The sequence below is a fragment of the Python bivittatus genome, unplaced genomic scaffold, assembly GCF_059951505.1.
Source record: "Python bivittatus isolate LINGU-HERP-01145 unplaced genomic scaffold, Pbiv_v1 ctg000570_np1212, whole genome shotgun sequence".
NCBI classification, from domain to species: domain Eukaryota; kingdom Metazoa; phylum Chordata; class Lepidosauria; order Squamata; family Pythonidae; genus Python; species Python bivittatus.
The window spans coordinates 23,306,465-23,327,636 of record NW_028277097.1 but is presented as its reverse complement, the minus strand read 5'-3'; the positions used below and the strand labels follow the sequence as shown (position 1 = coordinate 23,327,636).

Here is a 21,172-nt window from a genome sequence, read left to right as displayed (position 1 = left end):
AGTGCAACCGAAAAGTAGGGAACCATCCCCTCCTCCCTGCTTCGTTCAAGGCAACCAGCACTAGGCTCCTTTTTAACAAACACTGGAAGTGAGCAATTATTTTTCTGCCACCAAAGGTGAACTTTGCCATGGGAATTTCATGTTATGCCACATCCAGACCAGGTAATACAAGACCTGCAGAGACAACTGAAAAGCCCTTCTCCGTCATCTCTAAGCAGACGGGTTACGTGCAAGGAAACCTAAGTAAGAAATTAGTATCATGCCAGGGTATTCTAGGAGGGGGAAGTGACCAGTTGGCTTTTTAAAAGGCCGTATAGGGTGCAAAGGACCTTTGTGTGTGCAAAAAATTTAATATTTGATCATATCAGGCAAAAGCATACATTAAAAGCAGTGAGCAATGGACACATTGTGCTCTGCTTGCTTACAAGTACCATAATCATCCCAGTGCCGGTATCTGCTCTGCAGGACTGATCCACCCATCCTTGCTGTATTTACTCTTAGCCTTCTCTACTCATTGGGGGTGGAATCCTTATTCCACAAGAAAGCCTGTAATGCTATTTTTAACAAGCATTTTCTTTTTAAAAGCCATTTTCTTAAATGAAGGTATTATGATCTTTAACTATTCCTAAGCCTATTAGTGTAATTTTTTCCTAACTGTTGCTGGGTGTCTTTTCTTTACCTGGTTACAGGCCACTCAGCTACTCAGATGGAAAAGCTTGAGTGAGGAGCATCCTTAGAGGAGCCTGGACATCCGTGAAGCACGAGGTTCTTGGACTGAACAGTGTCAGAGGGAAGCTCTAACCAAGCAACCAAGCAAGACTCTGCTATTGATAGCTGTTGTCCTTGGGGGCTAATTCCCATAACCAGCTTGCCCCAGCACCAGCATACGGGCTACTGATGGTTTCTGGAGGGTGGGAATGCAGGATGTCCTCCTCCACCAGCCCCCTGGGAAGGCAGCCATCCCCTTCTGGTCCTGCTACACACCAAAAGGGGCATTTTCCAACTTGCACCAGCTCAGTCACTGTGGCAGGCAAAACCTTCCCCTCCCCTTGGCCACTGAGCTGGCAGGAATGCCTCTCCCCTCCAGTCACTGGATGTGCTGCCCAGTCCCCTTTTTAACAACTTTGCCACTGGAAAGGTGAAAAGCTGGGACCCCCCTCCATTTTTTTAGCTAGGAGAAATTGACCAGGGTTCTGCCAATTTCCCCTTCTAGCCCAAGTGACTGAGAAAATGCACTTTGCTGACTTTTTATTGGTCCCCTAGGGGATGCACCCAGACAGGAAGGTGTCAAGGATGAGGGAGAGTCAAGCAAGGGGGCTCATACCTAATGGAAACCACGTGCCCTCAAAGACTGGGCCGTGAACAGAAAGTGATGGGGGCCCTGCTGGAGGGGGCGAAGCTACAGAGGAATCCATCTTTCTGGGGCTGTGGCGAAAAGGGTGGAAAGGAACATTGGACCACCACTGCAGTCAAAGCAGACAAAGTGGAGGGTGGAGATGTAAGCCCAGTGTTGAGGCAGCTTAAGGCTACAGAATGGAAGACCGCTTTGTCTCTAATTTTTGACCGCAGCACCCAAACTCGCCATCTTGGGAAGTGCCTGGATCCTCTGCTGTCCATACAACCACTGATTAAAAACTATCAGTAAAAAAAGACTTGGGTGTCCCATGAAGTCAAGTCGCCAAGAAAGTTGCAACTGTTTTCTGCTTCAGTTGAGATTCAAATCCTGAATTCTTTAAGTTACATCTGTAAATCACAAACATTTCAATGCCAATTGAAATGGAAAATATAATGATCAGACAGGTCTGAGGGGGGTGCAATGTATTTATCCCATAAATTCTGCCCCTAACCTATTGAGATGTAAAGCTGAAACCAACCAACCAACTTTCTTATTTTCTTCCAGACTTACCAGATTTAATCACCAGTGTGTGTGTGTGTGTGTGTGTGAGAGAGAGAGAGAGAGAGAGAGAGAGGGAGAGATTTTCACCCACACAGCTTCCCACCTGGAATTTCACAGTTTCAGGTGGGGAAAGAAGCTGCTAAGCCGTGTTACCCTGACACACACCCTCCTGTGGCTTCCCCAGAATTAGCAACACAAAACAACCGCCAACATGCCAATTACAGGCTTGCTGTGGGAATTAATGAAGCATGCAGAGAAAGCGCTAATGGAGTCCCCCGGAACAATTTCTATTTCCTCCTAATGATCTATTTCTGGCAGAATCGTCCTTCTGAGCCGGTAATAATATCACAAGTGCCCAGTCCTCATGGGCAAAAAGATTTACCTCAATCGGTTTCACGGAGCCCTGCTTCCCAGTGGGGAGTACCATACTGCTAAAGAGGCCCATTTATATGTGCTTCTAATTCAACAGCAAAGTTGTAGGCTTCACATCGATACAGGGAGTTGCTTCTGTCCCCAGCAATGTGCAGAAAATGAGCTGAGCGTGGGCTTGGGGAATAATCCATCATTCGCCACTGCACTGTCAGTGTAATTAAATCAGCAGTCAGATCCTTTTTCCCTTCCATCCATTTTCTTTTCCAAAATCAATTAATATGCTTAAATCGACCCTTCCCTCCCTCCCTCCCACCAGCTGAGTTCCTGAGTCCTACATGTGCAGCCATAATGGGGTTTCCTTGCATTTGGCTTAGGATCCTGCATGAACTCAGCTCGCTGTTGTGCTAATGTTATTCAACAAACCATGGTTAACAAACCATGACTTAGAGTGATAGGCAAATCCAGCCTTTTGCTGAGATTAGAACCAAACCATCTATTTTTCTCCAGCAGATTTCATTCATTTTGTGGTCTGAGCAAAGTGGAGAAGCAGGCGACTGTGCACCGAGAGATAAGTGCAGGAGATTGGTGGGCCTGTGCAAATCTCTGAAGTGGTTCCAACCAAGCCCCCTCTTGAAGCTGTTCTCCAAGGCAAATGAGTCCCCCTAGGCTCCTAAAACAAAGCGAACAGCTCTGCAAGCAGCTGCCGAGAAGCCTTCGCAAGTAGCAGAGATAAGAAACATGGAGAGGCTTCAAAGCCACATGCGCTGCTTTCCTGACAAAATTCGCATGGCCTCTATGCTACAACGCTCTTTCTCAAAGCGAATCAAAACCTTCTGGTAGGTGGAGGGACAACAGATCTGTTATATTTAAAGGTTTAACCGAGCTGGACTTGGGAATGCACTAAAGAGTGTGTTACTAAAGGCAAATCTTAGTTTCAACTTTGTATAAATTCCTTGATAACAAGCAACAACTTTTCATGCTTAGCAACCATGTCAACTGCTGGATTTACACCTTGAACTATGCCATGCTGGGCTTATTCATAGTATGTTGAATAAGCCAAAATTGGTTGAGTTTGTACACCACCCAACACAAAAAGAATAAAACTGCCTTAGACATGAAATCAGCCAATGTACCTAAATTTGGATATATGATGTTGGCATCATTGGGCAGAAGGGAAGTGAAAATAACAGTGATCTTTTGGAACCGTAGCTTTTTGAATAATTGCAACCTCACCCACCATCCTTAGAAATGCTACCCTTGAAGCCTCTCCTACATAAAACAAGCGCTTTTCCAGGTGGGGAAATCAGTGAAGTTTAGGTGCAGGCAGCTCCACCTGGCAAAAATGATGGAATGCGGAAGATTTGTGCAGCTGCTCCAGAAAAAAACATGGTTATAGATAGTCGACAAAAGGAAGAATACAGAGACTGCGTAGGGAAGGGATGGCATCTCTGAAGAAGGATAACGCTATGGCCGTAGAAACAGAAAAGGCAATGTGGTATTAGCTAAGTTCCAACCCTGTGTCCTTGAGACACTGTCTAATTGTCCACTAATTGCCTCATGGTTAAACAAAATAGGCTTTAGGGTGGTATGTGAACCCTGCTGGAGAATGACTACGGGTCATTTCCAGCTCCGTTGGCATCCAGCCCACCCGCTTCCAGTCAATCCCTAGATCCAGATCAGAGCAAGCCCACGTGCCACTCAGTTCTGCTAGCCAAAGATGGAGTCTGATGTTTATTTATTAAACCTCAGCAAACACCAAAACAGTTAACTGGCAAAGCAGGATAAAAGGCAGGAAAAGTAGGGAGAGAAACATTATCTGTCTATAGAATGGCACAGACCTTTCCAGAGCCAATTCTGTAGGCCAGTGTTTCTCAACCTTAGCAACTTTAAGATATGTGGACTTCAACTCCCAGAATTCCCCAGCCAGCACAGCCACATATCTTAAAGTTGCTAAGGTTGAGAAACACTGCTGTGGGCAATTAGCATGGACAGTCCCAAAGGGAAGGGCCCTTGGTTATCCCAGCCGTAACCTTTTTAAGCACATAACAGTCGCAGAAGAGAGATGGAAAGTAGGATGGATGGGGGTGATGTATCCAACAAATCACCACCAAGAGGGAAGAAGAGTTCTGCATTCTTCCCTGACCCGGCATCCATCTGATAAGTTGGATTATGCCACTGTAGATGACACGGACGATATTCTAATGCATCTCATGCGGCATCTGGCTGAAAGGCAGCTCAAACAGCTATCTCTTGCTTGAGACAATGAAGTTCTCAAGTGTGGTGGAACATGCTCCTAGGATGGAATCCAGAGCTGCTGTCCAAATTGTGTATTCAAAGCACTTGGAGGCATGAACTCAACCGCCATAGCCCCATTTTGGATCTTGGGCTCTTTTAGCCTTCAATGTGTATGCTTCACTTGTGCATCAATCAGTCCCAAATCATAACATATGGAACTGTATGCCCGGGCTGGTCATCTAAAACCTTTCCGGGAGCTCTCTGGAGTATGATGTATAAAATACCAACTAGAGCCATAGTGACCACAAGAGAAAGCCGGTCAGTTCATTAATAAGAGCTGGGGATGAGGAGGGGCTCAATAGGGTCTGGAATTGAAAGGGCACAAAACACAATACAGAATCAGGGAGCAGCACCTGTGATTCTAGAGAAGTTAATTTTCTTCCCATCATCTTGTCTTCCTTCTTTGCCACTGGGGCTTTTTGTTTTTCTTTCTCCTTCGACTTTTCCAGCTTTTCGAGTTCTTCCACATAAGCATCGTAGATTTTCCACTAAAAGAGACAAAGAGCAAGTCTTAGTTGTAGCCTCACAGAATCAAAGCTGGAAGATGCTCTTCTTGGTCCATCTACTCCAGTGTTTTTCATACTTAAGATGTGTGGACATTAACTCCCAGAATTCCCCAGCCAGCATCTGGGAGTTGATGTCCACTGATCTAGTCCCTATCCAACCTTATTTTGCAAACCTCCAAGAAAAGATCCAAGAGAGCATGGAAAATAGGATTCAACAAAAAATAGGAAAAGTGCCAATTACTGTTGTCCAAGTACAAGTAGTCCTCAAATTATGAGCACAATTGGGACTTGAACTTTTGTTGCTAAGCGATGCGGTTGTTAAGTGAGTCATGTCTGATTTTATGATTTTTTTTGCCACAGTCTTTAAGTAAATCATGTGATCGTTAAGCAAATCCAGCTTCCCCCATTGACTTTGCTTGTCAGAAGCCCCCTGAGAAGGTCACAAATGGCAATCACGTGACCCTGGGATGCTGCAACCATCGTAAATACATGCCGGTTGCCAAACACCTGAATTTTGATCACATGATCGTGGCGACGCTGTAATGGTCATAAGTGTGAGGACAGGTAGTAAGTCACTTTTTTCAGTGCCGTCGTAACTTCGGACAGTTGTTAAATGAATGGTCATAAGTCGAGGACTACCTACTGTATATACCTTGAGTGTAAAGGTTTGCAAAATGTGAGTCCAAGCAGGAATCAAGCTGGAATGGGATGAAGGATACGGAGAAGACCAGTTTGAGGTACCCACGCAAGACAGAGCTGGAGCAAACAAGTAAGTGGGGTTGGGGAAAGGGGGGAAAGAAAAGGCAAAGGTAAAGGTAAAAAGGCAGGATCTGCGGCAAGGCTTGAGATCCTGGACTGCTGCATAAGAAAATTCCTGAAGGGCGTAAAACTAAGGACAGTAAGGAAGAACTACGATCCTGCCAAAAAAAAAAAAAGGAAACAATAATATTTAAACATAATTTCATACCCAGGGGTGTTACAAACACTGTTTTTCCTAGCATCTCAAAGCTCAGGAACATTCAGACAAACTTAACAGATTTCTAAGTCATGTAAGCTGTGACTTCCCCACAAACAGCCTAGAAGAGATTGTCCTGTTACTTGGAATAAATGCTTTGTTATTCATTTGTTTCTTCATGCTGATTACAAATGCAAGAAAACTGGAATCAAAAAAGATGCAACCCTCTCGCTTGCCACACAAAATTGCATTTTCCCTTTAGTATGACTGCACATCAATACATAAATCAGCAGAAATAGAAACAACTGTCAAAGAGACTGCAAAGGAAAATAGATCAACTCCTAGGCTACCACAAAAATCATAACTGGCTGAAAACCAACCAGGACTGGATTTAGACAGGGGGAGGCCTTAGTTTATGGGAAGCTGTAGAGACTCTATCTGGCAAGTGTTAACTGAGAATAAGGCAGATGCCAAATGCCAAGCACGGGATGGCTGTGCATCATTAGAGTTACAGCCCAAGAGATAAGGAGGGTCCCAAGTTTGCAGCAGCTGGATTGTATGCATGGGTGCCCTGAGAGATCCACAATGAAGAAAAGGACAATTACCTGGTTGGCAGTGTCCGAGAAAGTTGCTCTGGGTGGGGGCTCCATCTGGCAAGCTCTGTCCTGAAAGAAAGGAGTTGGTCAAGAATTCCATCCCAGAATTCAAGCATTGCACCATTAACTCAGTTGGATCCCTGGCATGGCCACAACTTCTCTTCCTGGGGCTCAGAAGCCCTGCAGATGAAGAGAAGAGTTCTTGGAAACATGACAGCATCTAACCCTTTGTCAACATTCCTGGGCCTGCTAAAGATATTGTCTCTTGGATTTGGACTGATTTCCCTAACGATAGTAGGACTCGAGGGCATTGCATTTATGACCAATTTACTTGCAACAGCGAACACTGATCAGTAGCTTAGATCACTTTGGGTTCACTGCAGTTCCAAGGGAATGAAGAGCATGTTGACAGATCCTGGAAAGGAATGAATTCCTGCTTTTGACAGAGGTCAGTCTCTGCTTAATTGGTTTTATTGCTTCTGTAACCCAGAGCCATGAGTATTATACTACAGCTATTTGAAAAACATTTGAGATACTCTAGAGAGGTGGTTACTTTCCTAATTCAAAGTAAGCTAAATGTTTACTTTATCACCTATAGTCTCAGGAAGTCAATCCTCCAAACAGACAGAGAATGCAACCGAAGAGCTGGAATTTCTTTATTAATCTTTCTTTATTTATTTATCTATCTATCTATCTATCTATCTATCTATCTATCTATCTATCTATCCATCCATCCATCCATCCATCCATCCATCCATCCATCCATCCATCCATCCATCCATCCATCCATCCCATTTGAATGGCCACCCATCTCAACAAGTGACTCTGGGCGGCAAACAAAATTAAAATAAAATAAAAACAATTGCAAAAATACAAAAATTAAAATACACAGCAGCCAAGAAAATATCATCCCATAATCACTAATACAATCAAGGAAAGGGTCCCTGCAACACTCGGAGCACAGAACTAGGATTTTTTATTTTTATTAATCAAGGAGGAAGAAGAGGAGATTGTGAAGCAAAGAGTCTTTATTTATTTAATGCAGAAAGGGCACATCCATGGAAAACCCTTGCCTAGCATCCTCCAAAGACTCTGGGGAAAAAATGTTTACCCATCTTCTCCTTTTTCTCTATTTTTGAGCAACTAAAAACACTTGCCCTGGTTCTGAAAGCAGAGCCAGAGAAGGACTCAGGGCAAGAGGTCCAGCCTTATCTGTGAATCTTGCTTCTTGACACTGAACGCTTTTCTATTCTCTGTTGACTTGAGAACAGCTATCCAAACAAGACTGAGACCCAGCCCCATGAAAACTAACAAGAAGGGGCAGTTAGGAAGCTCAGACAGGGAAGTTGCCCTCTGTGAAACAGTGGCATTTATTCTACAGTATGCCAGAGTAAATAGGAAGCTATCTTGGTGTCACTGATACTTATTATGAGGATATGCTGCCGTTGTTGTTGTTGTTGTTGTTATGGTTGGTCACACAGTCAGCCAGATGTTTAGACTGGATTTGGCATTTTTATCCACCTATTGAGTCCTTCCCAAGGACCTGGAATAGGCAGATATTGTTTGATGGTTTGATGTGTTAAAGGCATCATCGCAGGATGGAAGCTGTTCCAAGTAAAGCCACCTTTTGCAATGGACTGGTGGTGATTTTGTCAGTGCTGATGGTCTTCAAGGGGTGCTCCAGATGTTTTGGGATTGCACCTAAGGCGCCTATAATTATTGGTGCTATCTTTGCTTTCTTTTGCCACAGTCATTCCACTTCTATTTGCAGATCTTCCTATTTTGTGATTGTCTCCAGCTCTTTCTCTTCTATTCTGCTGTCTCCAGCTATTTCAGTGTCCACTACCCAGACTTTTTTGTCTTTCTTATCAACAGTTGTTAAGTCTGGGGTGTTGTGTGGCAGGTGCTTGTGTGTTTGAATTCCAAAGTCCCAGAGCACTTTAGCTTCTTCATTACTTTGTCTGTTTTGTGGTCCCACCGGTCCTTGCTTGCAGGCAAATGGTATTTCTTGCAGATATTCCAATGTACCTTTGTTGCTACTTTATCATGCCGTTGTTTATAGTCAGTCTGTGCAATCTTCTTGCAGGAGCTAACCAGGTGGTCCACTATTTCTTCGGCTTCTTTGCAGAGGCGGCATTTGCTGTCTGTTGCTATCTTCTCAATTCTGGCTTTATATGCATTTGTTCTCAAGGCTTGGTCTTGTGCAGCCAGAATTAGCCCCTCTGTCTCTTTCTTCAACTTTCCTGCTCTTAGCCATTGCCAGGTCTTGTTGTTATCTGCTCTGCCTGATAGTTTGTGTGTGTGTGTGTGTGTGTGTGTGTACTGGCCATGTAATACTTTGCCTTGCCATGTCTCTTTTCTGTTCTTCATTTGGTCTTTCTTGTAGGCCAGTTTGGGCTCTTTGGTATTCAGTAAGCCTTCATGGTGTACTAGTTTCAGTGCATCTTCTTCACTGTCCTTCAGATATTCTTCCAGTGCCCTTTTTTCTTCTTCAACTATCTGGTGTAATGTTACAAATGCTCCTTGGTAAGTAGAGTCTGTCAACATCGCTGCATGGATGAAGGGCACGAATCATTGTTGTTATTTTTCTGGTCTTCCTATCCAGGGCTTCTAGTTCTGCTTGAGTCCAATCCACTATTCCAGCTGTATATCTCATGATTGGAATTGCCCAGGTATTAATCGCCTTGATGGTATTTCCGCCACTGAGTTTGGACTTTAAGACCTTCTTAACTCTTTTGATGTATTCACTACTAACCCTCTTCTTGGCTTCAGCATGCTTGACGTTGTCAGCCTGAAGGATGCCCAGGTATTTGTAGTGATCTTCTTCATCCAAACTCTTGATGTTATTCCCATTGGGCATCTTGATTCCCTCAGTTTTCACTATTTTCCCCTGTTGATGGTCAGGGTGGCACATTTGTCCAGTCCAAACTCCATTGCAATATCTTGGCTGTATATTTGGACAGTGTTGAGCAGCGATTCCATTTCAGATGGTGTTTTTCCATACAGCTTCAGATCATCCATGTAAAGGAGGTGGGAGAGCCTGCAGATGTTTTCAGTGTTTGGGTCAGCCATGGCCTGACTTGTTCAGTATTGTTGACAGAGGAATCAATCCAAGGACAAACAGTAGTGGTGATAGTGAGTCTCCTTGAAAGATTCCTCTCTTGATGTTAACCTCTCCCAGTCTATTGCCATTGACCAGATGATGATAATGCTGATGATGATTATGCTATTTCCTATTTTCTGAAATACATTGTGGTTACTGACATTAGCATATACTAAAAGTGACAGTCTTCTAAACACTTACCTGTAAGTACTACTGAATTCAATAGGGCTTTTTTAATAATATTTTCTTAGTAATATATTTTTTTCTGAATAATAGATTTGATTGCATATGTGTTTACTTATCTGCATTTCATGTCTACCCTATTCCTACAGTCAAACTCAGTTGGAAATGAAAGCCATTATGGCAAATGCACTGGCCCCCTGCTCTGGACTACTGGATACTGGCCACTTAGTGATGGGTCCTGACTGATCCCTCAAGGGCCCTATCAGGCTCCGCAGAGGGTGAGGTGATTTCTTTCAATGTTGCGGCCACCCCTTCCTTTGCACGATAGACCTTTCCTGCAGCATTTCTGCTGGAATATAACCAAATGAATCTTCAACATTCAGAGACAGCAAACTCAGAATACCAATACTGCATAAAACAGGGGAGTCATTAAACATCATGCACACAGCTCTGGAGCTTTAGGGGAGCAAATTTCCTGGATGAGGTAAAGCTCTTGGGAACAGCATGACAGAGAGCACCATTACAGAGGAAGACAGCTGAATGGCTTAAAACTGTACTCCCACCATCCAGTCTCTCATGGCCTGGCCCAGAGTTCAGTTTTAAATGGCTGAGGACAGAACTTGAAGCCTGGAGATTTTTTTTTCAAGGTAGAAAAGAGAGAAACTGTGCAAAAGATCTATAGAGAAATTGAAAAGTCAGGCATGGCAAATATTTTTCCTCCAACCCTAAGGACAGGGAAATGCCCAGATTGGATCAATTTCCAGGATGCTGGAAGTCCCACATGGAAGGGGCATCACCCTCGGTCAGCATGCAACACGTGGGTAAAGGCAGAAGCTGCCTGTTGTTTTTCATCCGCCTCGGAGCAAACAACATCCACTGGGACAAGGCAATGCTCTGATTAAAGAGACCTAGAAAGGGACTTTGCTGGCATCCAAGGGGAACCAGGAATACCTACCCGCACAGGGTTATTGTAGGTCTGGGAGGCTCTTTCGCTGAAATTAAACTGGTTGGTGAGCTTTCGTTCTTGCACTGCCCGGGGACGAACTTCTTCCTCCTTTTCTTCCTGGGCTTCAGCCTAGAGCAGCAGAAAAGGATGCAGACCTGAAAACTAGGAGGGATTCCATTTTTCAGAAGGGTGGGGTACCCAAGACTCCGAGACTTAATAATTAATTCTGACAGAAAAACTAAATCCATAATCAACCTGGAAAGGAAGAGAATTAGGAAAACTATTTATTTGTTTGCTTATCTATTTAGTTAATAACACTTCTAACCTCCTCCGATCCCAAAAGTGTACAAAAACATCAAACAAAAAGAAAGCACGTGAAAAAAGAGCCCATAATAATAAATAATGAAATCACAATAGTATCAAAAACAAAAAATGACCACAGAAAGCACCCAGTGATTGGATGAAACACCCAGTAAAACACAAGAGAGATGCCCACTGTAGTGGGAAGAGGGAATGGCCTTGAGGGACAGAGCCCACCCCCCACCCCCTGTTCTCACAAAGATAAAGAGAGGGAGGGGGGAGTGCATTCAGACTTGCAAGCTTCTGTTATTATAACCTTATAATACAAGTAGGATTAGCATGCATGATTTTGGTTTCCAACTCTGGTCTACCTTGAAGGGCTGACACCCACAATCTCTCAGCTGGGATCAGAATCACACTGAAATGGAGCTGTTTTAATACAGGGGGAGAATATTCTGTAAGTTAGGGGCTACTGCAGAGATAGCCCATGGTCCCTCACAAGGAGACAGAGCTTTCAGCAGATTTTGGTCTGACAAATTGTGGAAGATGATTGTAAGGGGAGGAGGTTGAAATGGGGAGCCCATTTTTCCCTGTGCTTTCCTGTATAAAATAGTTTCTCTTCTGATGTTTGTGAAGAGTATGGCTACTTAAAGCTTTAGCCTTCCCCAAAGTATACAGGCTTCTGTAACACTAGGGTCCTGGCAGGGAAGGCAGGATGGATGGGCTGGTACAGTCTCACCTGTTAAACCTTTGATACTACTAGGCAAGAAGTATAAACAACACTTACTTCCTAGACCAACACTTGGGGAAGGGAGGACAGACAGATGTATGCCATGGACAATACCTTACTTGGAATTACTGAAATGTTTGGGTTTCATCCAAGCTACTGATAAGGTGTGCCACTAAACCATCTGCAGGCGTTGTGTTACTTACACTTCCTATCTTTTGTAGAAGTATTTAAAAAATGGCAGACACTCCAAGTATTTTCAGCCTCAGTATAGACCTACCCAGGAAAGGTGCTGTACTCTAACCAGAATAATCTGGGGAATATCTGTAGCTGCCTTTGATGAGGGTGAGAGGCTCCTAGCTACTCAAGGCAGGTGAGATTCTATTCTGTATTGAATCTTGTCAAGTCTTGTTCTGTTACCTTGCCTTAATAGTTCCAGTCTATATTATGCTTTGCAGACAAAGTTATCCTTTTGCTATGTTTTGCTTAACAAACCCTTTCAGCTTTTACTCGACTGTTTTCAAATTCATAAACTTCCTGCCCACAAAATCACCTGTGAATGATTTGTTTTCCTAAATGCAAGATGCACAGCTCATGTGGATAATGTATAGGGGAAGTTTTCTCAGTAACCCTATAGAATGGGTTGGCCACTGCCTTTTTCCAAGATGGTTTTTGGCTTTCTTGTTTAGGCTATGCCCTGGGAGTCCTTAATGACCTCCTACCTAAATGCTAACCAAGTCCAACCCTGCTTAGCTTTTGTGATTCAAGGTTAGCTAAAGGCTGCCATCTACTTTATTTTCAGGAACCCCAAAGATTGATGCTACTTGGGGGGGACAAGGGCCTCAAATGAATCAAATGAGGGCTGGGGCCTTCCATTCTCCTTTTTGATCTTTCTTTCCCTCCCCCCTAAGCACCAGCCCAACAGAAAAGAGGTTGAGGTTCAGTCTGAATAAGGACAAAGGTGTGAATAAGACATGGAAATGCATCCAGACCTGAGATTTGCCAAGTAATTCTCTACCATATTCGGTGACTCAAATCTTTAGTCACTTTCTGGGAATATAATGAGGTTAATATAAGTACCTTAGAATAGAGTTCACTTTAGCAGGATGTAAACCAAAATAAGAAGCATATAATAAAAACAAACACAGGACACTGTAAAGCTGTAAAGCTGAATTGTCCATCCATTATTATAGCGTTTCTCAACCTTGGCAAGCTGTCTGGGGGAATCCTGGGAGTTGAAGTCCATGCATCTTAAAGTTGCCAAGGCTGAGAAATCTTGCACAATGGGATTGACAAAGGACCTCCCAGTTTAAAACATAAATATACCCAAAGCTCTAGTTAGCAGATTGCTATGAGGCATTACTGGCTGATCCGTTTTCTCTCCTGCTTCTGCTTCTGCTTCTGCTTCTGCTTCTGTTTCTTCTGTTTCCCCTTCAGCTTCTTTAAGTTCTGCATCCAGAGCATCAAAGTCCACAACGAGAGATGAAACGGGAGCTGCTGTTAAGAACAAAAAAGGACAGGAGGCAAACACAGACTTCTTTTAAAAGTTCTTGCAGAATATTTTATCATCAGAAATAGTGATGGCCTCTCTGTTGTGGATATTATAGCTGAGGCGCCTGCTAGGAAATCAGCAGTAAAGCCTCAATTTTCTAGCCGGAAAGACCTTAGTTGAGAAACGGGATGCTGGCCAGATGCCAAACGCTGTACAACACTCAGCCATTTTCCTCATTCCCACTTGACCTTTCCCATTTCAGGAGAAATGAGAGCCCATGGAAGCAATATCTCACAATGTTGCTGTTTCTGCACATTCTTGATCAATATCCCCTAGGAGAGGAATCTCCTGGGCTGCTCACCATTCAACCCTATGTGGATACTTTAAGTAAATGGGGAAATCCCACTCACAATAGCCAACCCCTTCACTTTAATGTGCCAGGAAGAAGAGGAACCGCCTCCCAAGGCCAACATTGCCAATTGTCCACCAGCTTGGCTGAGGGGCCAGCAATGTTACCTCTGATCCCCTCACTCTCCTGCTGAGAGGTGCAGGAAGCTCTAGACTGGAGCAGGGCACCAGCTCTGAATTCAGAAGCTCACGGATTCCAAGCTCAGCACTTCTAACATAATCTTTTTTAAAGATGTTTAAATTACTTTAATATTTGAATATGGTTGGTGGAGTCAGGATAATCAACAACTACTTTTTCACACAACTCATGGGAATCCTTGCAGCAAGATGTGGCTGGGACATTAACTATACAAAGGAATAGATCAATGACTGGAAGAGGAGAGGGCCATCTGCATGACGGAAAGCCCTGTTCAGAGGCAGCTGCTACAAAGCAGGAAAATCTCATCCAGTAAGACTTTTCATAAAGATCCCAGATGAGTGAAACTGGACAGTCCTCTCTATGATATCTGGCAGCTGCGACATCCTGCTACCACAATGGATTAGGCTAGATGAACCAGTAATTATATACAACAGTTCCATATATCATCAGTGATGAGGAGAAGTCCTGCTGGATCAGACCGAAGGTCCAAATAGACCAGAATCCCATTCCCACAAGAAGCAACTGGATGCTACCAGGAAACGCAAAAACAGGACATGAGGGCAACCGCATTTCCTACTTAGGGTTCCCAGAAACTGAGGCTGAGAGGAACACTCCCTCCATTCCTAAAGGTAACATGTAGCCATCGGGACTAGTTCTTGTCCATGAATTAATCTAATTCTCTTTTAAAGCCATGCAAATTTATAGCCATATGTACAAACTTTGGTAGCTTCACCAGATGATCCATCAATGAAAGTGTGAGGAAGACCTCCCACCCAATTTCTCCATTTCATGTATAATTAACTATATTTCAGTCATTTCCCCTTTGCTCACTTCTTAAAAAGCAGAGAAGACCCATTTATTGCAATCTTTCCTTATAAGGAAGCCACTTGATCATTTGTTTCTTTCTGTACCTTTTCCAGTTCTCCAGTAACTTTTTGGAGGTGAAGTGACAAAAGGTGAACGGTATACACTTCCAAGGATGGTCGCACCATAAATTCCTATAAGGGCATTCTATAAGAACGATATCAGCCCTTTCATTTTCCGTTTCTGTTGTGGAGTTAGTCTTTTTCACAGCAGCCACATGATGAGGCTAGGGGTGTCCACAAGCCATGGTCAAAAATATCAAAATGGCAGTTCTGACAGTGCAATCCAAACTCTGCTTGTTTTTTGTGTGTGTCGTATATGTGAAGGTGAAGTTTTCAACAAGCTATCCATCACAACCTCAAAATCCCATTCTTGTTCAGACTTTGCCAGACTGAGCAGCATATATGTAAAGCCACCATTATGGGCCCCTTGTGCATTGCTTCATATTTGTTTATTGAATCACATTTGCACTAATAAGCTCCTTAATTGATACCATCAAAACAAACAAACAAGCCACGATCCTACTTATTCCAAATCCCTTATGAACAAATATCAAAACCCCACTTCCAATATGGATCCTTGGTGGACTTGGTGGACAGTTATGTTCTTTAATTGTGAAACGCCTTGCTTCCTGATAATTTATCCATAAGATAAATCCATAAGATAAATGATTTGTCTATAAGCGAGCCTGTCCTCTACTTATAAATGCTAATTTTGCCCCAGATTTGTTGATGAGACAATTTGTCAAAAGCCTTTTGTAAGTACACAACAAATGAAGTCTACAAGATCATCCAACCCACATGATTGCCACTGCCCTCAAATGCTTTTGAAATATTATCTTTGAGAAGCCACGCTGATTCTCCTTCAGCAAGATTGATCCTTCATTATACCTTATATTTTTTCTCACATAACCCCTTTCCTCAATTTACTGAGAAGTTATTTTTTAGAAATCAGCATTACAGTGGCTATTTTCCAGTTCTCTGATATGAGTGCCAAACAAGGGCTCACTGAGACATATTTGTTTGTTAGAAGCTCAGTCATTTGAGGTTTGAAGGACTCTCAAATGATTCCTCTCTGGATCTAGTGAATTGTTTATTTCCAATTTGCCAATCAGAACTAGAACTTCTTGCATCTCTGTTTGTCTCAGGTCCTAAGACTCCCTTCCTGAGAATATCATTTCGACCAAAGAAATGAGCACTTCTTGGTCCTTTGGCTAAGATCAAGTCCAATGGAGACAAAGGACGCTTTCCTGCATCTTTTGCAGAATAGACTGATAAAATGCTTCTCCACAAACCTCTCCACTGTTTCTTTAATTTCTTGGTCCAAATTGTCCAAACATTTCCCTTTCTGCTTTTTAAAAAGAATGGTTTCCTGTTCCTCAAAATACGACTGGCGATATTCTCTCTCAAACTCTCTTTGTCCCTGGCTGCTTGTAACCTTTTGTTCTGCCTGGTGCCCTTGTTTCCTCATCTTAGGAAGTCTTCTTTTTCCCAACAGCACCTTTGGCATTAATCCTCAGCTGTGCTTGTGGTTTCTTAGATTTGAAAGTACTGACTCTGTGGTACACATTGTGGTTTTGAGCAATCAGAAAGTGTTCTGGAAAACACTTTATCATCTTGATTTTTCCTTTCAGCCTCCCATATACCAATTTCCTCATTCCAAAGACATTTCCTGTTTTGAAGTAAGATGTGACTGAGGTGGGCTTCCTTGCCAATTTACCCGTTACGTACAACTGTGCCTTCTCAGCGGCAGCACCCGCCCTGTGGAACAGCATCCCCCTGGAGACTGAAGGCATTGAAGCAGGATTTCTCAATCTTAGCAAATTTAAGATACGTGGACTTCAACTCCTGTATTCTTAGCAAATTTAAGATACGTGGACTTCAACAACTGTTATTATTGGCTGCTGGAGTCTCCTCTGCCTATGATGGCTCAGAATTGGTGGGGAGCCTGAATCCATTTTGAGGGAGGAAAGTAATGGAATCTTCTGTGTAAGCCTTAATATCACAGGCTTCAAAACTCCCTCCAAACCCAGGACAAAAGAGATATGAAGGTCCATCTGTGTGCCTCATCACCATACCCATTGCTCTCCTCCCCCATCCCAAAGTTTCCACACCCTGACCCACTGCATACCCAGACCTGGTCTCTCTAATACACAGAAGGAGCATTGCTAGGCGTGGCTTGCTAATGACAAAACCTACCAGCAGATGAACCGACCCTCATGCTCTGCCTGCGACCCTCATCTGAATCTTTGAAGATCAGGTTCCCGTAAAGAGAGAAGTGAACTGCCATCTGCTCCACCACGGAGGTTTGCTTGTAGGCTCTCTCCTTCAGAAAAAGGAAGAGAGAAGAGAAGCCCTGTTCACTCCAGCTCTTGTTTAACCTTCTCACCACCTGCTGCACTGGCTAAGCAGACACAGGATGAGTTGCATTATGCCTCCCAGACAGATCTCCCCAAATAGCAGTTATAAAGTCCTGTAGCTCACTGGGTGGGAGCAATGCTTTATTACTTGGGATTTTAAGGGGCTCGAGATACCCTCATAAGGCTGGGCTAGCAAGACAGAATCCAATTCTGCTTACTTTATAATTACCTCCTCCCTGGATATCTAGGGAATGAGAGGAAAGAAAACTATTCAGATAACCTCAGGAATATCCCTCCTTATTCCGCAGGAATGGTCAGTGGCAAGAAATTGTGGTGATTTTTAAAACATGCCCTGATTCTAGCCAGAAACAAATAGCTATACGGTAGTCAGAATGGTGGCTCCTTTAAACACGACGTCTTTTTTATTAAGTTGGCCTCAGATCCCCAAAGTTCTAAAGCTGCCTTACCTAACCTGGTGCTTCTGCAGATCATTTGGGGCTGGGAATTCTGGGAGTTGCAGTCCTACGACATGTCAGAATGGGGAATGGCAAGCTGAAATCCTAAGAGCTAGAAACATTCTGGAGATGCCATGAACTGGCGATAGCTTTTGGACAATGATGAGTTAATTCGCCACTGATACCACCAGTGGAATTCTGTGGCAGCAGCTCTGCAAGGGGAACTGTGTGGTTGGGTGGACAGAATTCCCTGCTAGCGGAGTTCCTCTCCTCTGCCCAGCAGATGGATCTTGGGGGAGGAGGTACAGTGGGGCAAAAAAGTATTTAGTCAGCCACCAATTGTGCAAGTTCTCCCACTTAAAAAGATGAGAGAGGCCTGTAATTTTCATCATAGGTATACCTCAACTATGAGAGACAAAATGGGGGGAAAAATCCAGAAAATCACATTGTCTGATTTTTAAAGAATTTATTTGCAAATCATGGTGGAAAATAAGTATTTGGTCACCTACAAACAAGCAAGATGTCTGGCTCTCACAGACCTGTAACTACTTCTTTAAGAGGCTCCTCTGTCCTCCACTCGTTACCTGTAGTAATGGCACCTGTTTGACCTTGTTAGCAGTATAAAAGCACAACCTCAAACAGTCACACTCCAAACTCCACTATGGCCAAGACCAAATTGCTGTTGAAGGACACCAGAAACAAAACTGTAGACCTGCACCAGGCTGGGAAGACTGAATCTGCAATAGGTAAGCAGCTTGGTGTGAAGAAATCAACTGTGGGAGCAATAATTAGAAAATGGAAGACATACAAGACCACTGATAATCTCCCTCGATCTGGGGCTCCATGCAAGATCTCACCCCGTGGGGTCAAAATGATCACAAGAACAGTGAGCAAAAATCCCAGAACCACACGGGGGGACCTAGTGAATGACCTGCAGAGAGCTGGGACCAAAGTAACAAAGGCTACCATCAGTAACACACTACGCCGCCAGGGACTCAAATCCTGCAGTGCCAGATGTGTCCCCCTGCTTAAGCCAGTACATGTCCGGGCCTGTCTGAAGTTTGCTAGAGGGCATTTGGATGATCCAGAAGAGGATTGGGAGAATGTCATATGGTCAGATGAAACCAAAGTAGAACGTTTTGGTCTAAACTCAACTCGTCGTGTTTGGAGGAGAGAGAAAGTTGAGTTGCATCCAAAGAACACCATACCTACTGTGAAGCATGGGGGTGGAAACATCATGCTTTGGGGCTGTTTTTCTGCAAAGGGACCAGGACGACTGATCCGTGTAAAGGAAAGAATGAATGGGGCCATGTATCGTGAGATTTTGAGTGAACACCTCCTTCCATCAGCAAGGGCATTGAAGATGAAACGTGGCTGGGTCTTTCAGCATGACAATGATCCCAAACACACCGCCCAGGCAACGAAGGAGTGGCTTCGTAAGAAGCATTTCAAGGTCCTGGAGTGGCCTAGCCAGTCTCCAGATCTCAACCCCATGGAAAACCTTTGGAGGGAGTTGAAAGTCCGTGTTGCCCAGTGACAGCCCCAAAACTTCACTGCTCTAGAGGAGATCTGCATGGAGGAATGGGCCAAAATACCAGCAACAGTGTGTGAAAACCTTGTGAAGACTTACAGAAAACGTTTGACCTCTGTCATTGCCAACAAAGGATATATAACAAAGTATTGAGATGAACTTTTGATATTGACCAAATACTTATTTTCCACCATGATTTGCAAATAAATTCTTTAAAAATCAGACAATGTGATTTTCTGGATTTCCCCCCCCCCCGCCCCATTTTGTCTCTCATAGTTGAGGTATACCTATGATGAAAATTACAGGCCTCTCTCATCTTTTTAAGTGGGAGAACTTGCACAATTGGTGGCTGACTAAATACTTTTTTGCCCCACTGTAATGCTGCTTAAGAGGTGCTGAAGAATTATTTGAGGGGAAGGGGCTCAGAATCGCCACTCAGGGGAAGGGTCTGTCTGCTGTTTTGCTTTCTTGTAGTGTCTGTTTCTGATTAATCACCTTGATCCAACTCTTCCCCCCACTCCCACCCCTAGCATATTATTATAATTATTTAAATGCTTGCACATTTACTAAACTTTTTCTTGAGGTCCTATATCCAGTCACAATGGTTTCTTAAGAAAAAAATGAAGCTGAAAAAAAGAGCTGAATGCCACTGATAAAACGTAAACTATGGGGTACAACAATAAACAGCACGAGGAAAAATAATCTCAAAAACAATGCTAACATCTACAGATTCTTAAAACTAACTTGGGACCTAAAAACCTGGGACCTAAAATTATACAAATAGGTGGCAAAGGATTGTTCTTGGAGAGTGTGTTCCAGAGGTGTCTACAAAAAATTGCATATAAAAAACAGGCATTAATCACACCACCGTGGCTGCCATCTTGACTTTTTTTTTTACTAGATTCTGTAGACACCGCTAGTGTGTTCTATAGTCAGCATGCATAGAAAAGGCAGTCTCTACATATTCAGATTTTAAATTGATTGGTTCATGCCTGTCCTACATTAGAGAATCAATAGTCCACGTTGCAGAAAGAGGGTCAGCAGAGGGGAAAATACTTACTTTAAAACTGTATCTGACAATATTCTGTGGAGCATGAGGGTTATTGGCTGTCAGGATGCGGGTTATTTCCTCTTTCAGTTCCTGCAGCGGAAGACAACTATTTCAAACAGAATTCCCACAATGAGATAAACAGGACGATGCATAAGATAGACACATATAAGAAATGCGTAAGATATTTTTTATACTGAGCTTTTGCATGAATTACAGATTTTTCAAAATGATGTATTTTAAATGTTAAAAATAGTTGCCCTGCGTTTTTGTATTTGCTGAAAATCTGAACTGTAAGTCCACATTGTTCTTTGCTTCTTTCTTGTTCACAAATATATGAACTGCAGTTCAGTAATGCCTGGAAATTGGCGGGTTTGGCACCCCTATCCATTTACTCTTTTTCTGTCCTCAGGGATGTCCACAGGGTGTGGTCAAAAAAGTCAAGTTGGCAGTTGCAATTATGTAATCGAAGCTCCACCTGTGGTTTAGGTGTGTCACATGTACAACACCCATAAAAAAAGAGGCAAAGTTTCAATCACACCATCCCAGCTGCTGCCTTGACTTTTTTGACCACATCTTGTGGACACCCCTGTCTATCCTTGATCCCAGCAACTCAAAGCACATTACAAATCTTAACTTGCTTGAATTCAGCCTATGGCTGAAGGTGGAGATGAACCGGTGCTTCTCCTGCCCACACTTAGTTTGGCAAATTTGTTGTACTATCCCATATTTGTTGTGTTAGATTTCAGCCTCCAGTCTGAATTGACTTACTGCATCAGTCAGCTCCAGCTGGTCTGGGGGCTTGATTAACGTCTTGGTCTGTGACCATTCGTCGGCACCCTCACCCACTTCAGCTCCACCTTCTTCATCCTAGAACAAGAACCACACGGGCAATTAGGACTAGACAGGGAGGACTGCCAATGCATCAGGAAATCCAACCATTCCAGTGTGCTTCTGGATTGACTACCTAGAACGAGGCTAAATAAACTGAAATAG

At 43.3% G+C, this 21,172-nt stretch overlaps 1 protein-coding gene across 6 annotated transcripts in view; it reads right to left on the bottom strand.

Annotated features, from left to right (window-relative positions):
• DNAI1 (dynein axonemal intermediate chain 1) overlaps nucleotides 1–21,172 on the bottom strand; it is a 142,288-nt gene that overhangs the window by 111,363 nt on the left and 9,753 nt on the right. For 5 of the 6 annotated variants that reach the window (XR_015798269.1, XM_088152803.1, XM_088152804.1 and 2 more), the window contains 7 exons: nucleotides 20,948–21,046; nucleotides 20,189–20,269; nucleotides 16,982–17,108; nucleotides 13,244–13,377; nucleotides 10,863–10,982; nucleotides 6,631–6,690; nucleotides 4,918–5,052 (listed from right to left, as the gene is read on the bottom strand). Coding sequence is in view for 5 of the 6 variants with exons in the window: in XM_088152803.1 (XP_088008929.1) it covers nucleotides 4,918–5,052; nucleotides 6,631–6,690; nucleotides 10,863–10,982; nucleotides 13,244–13,377; nucleotides 16,982–17,108; nucleotides 20,189–20,269; nucleotides 20,948–21,046 (756 nt within the window). In the remaining variant the exon portion in view is untranslated. The remainder of the gene's footprint in view (nucleotides 1–4,917; nucleotides 5,053–6,630; nucleotides 6,691–10,862; nucleotides 10,983–13,243; nucleotides 13,378–16,981; nucleotides 17,109–20,188; nucleotides 20,270–20,947; nucleotides 21,047–21,172) is intronic. The other variant, XM_088152802.1, reaches the window with a different exon arrangement.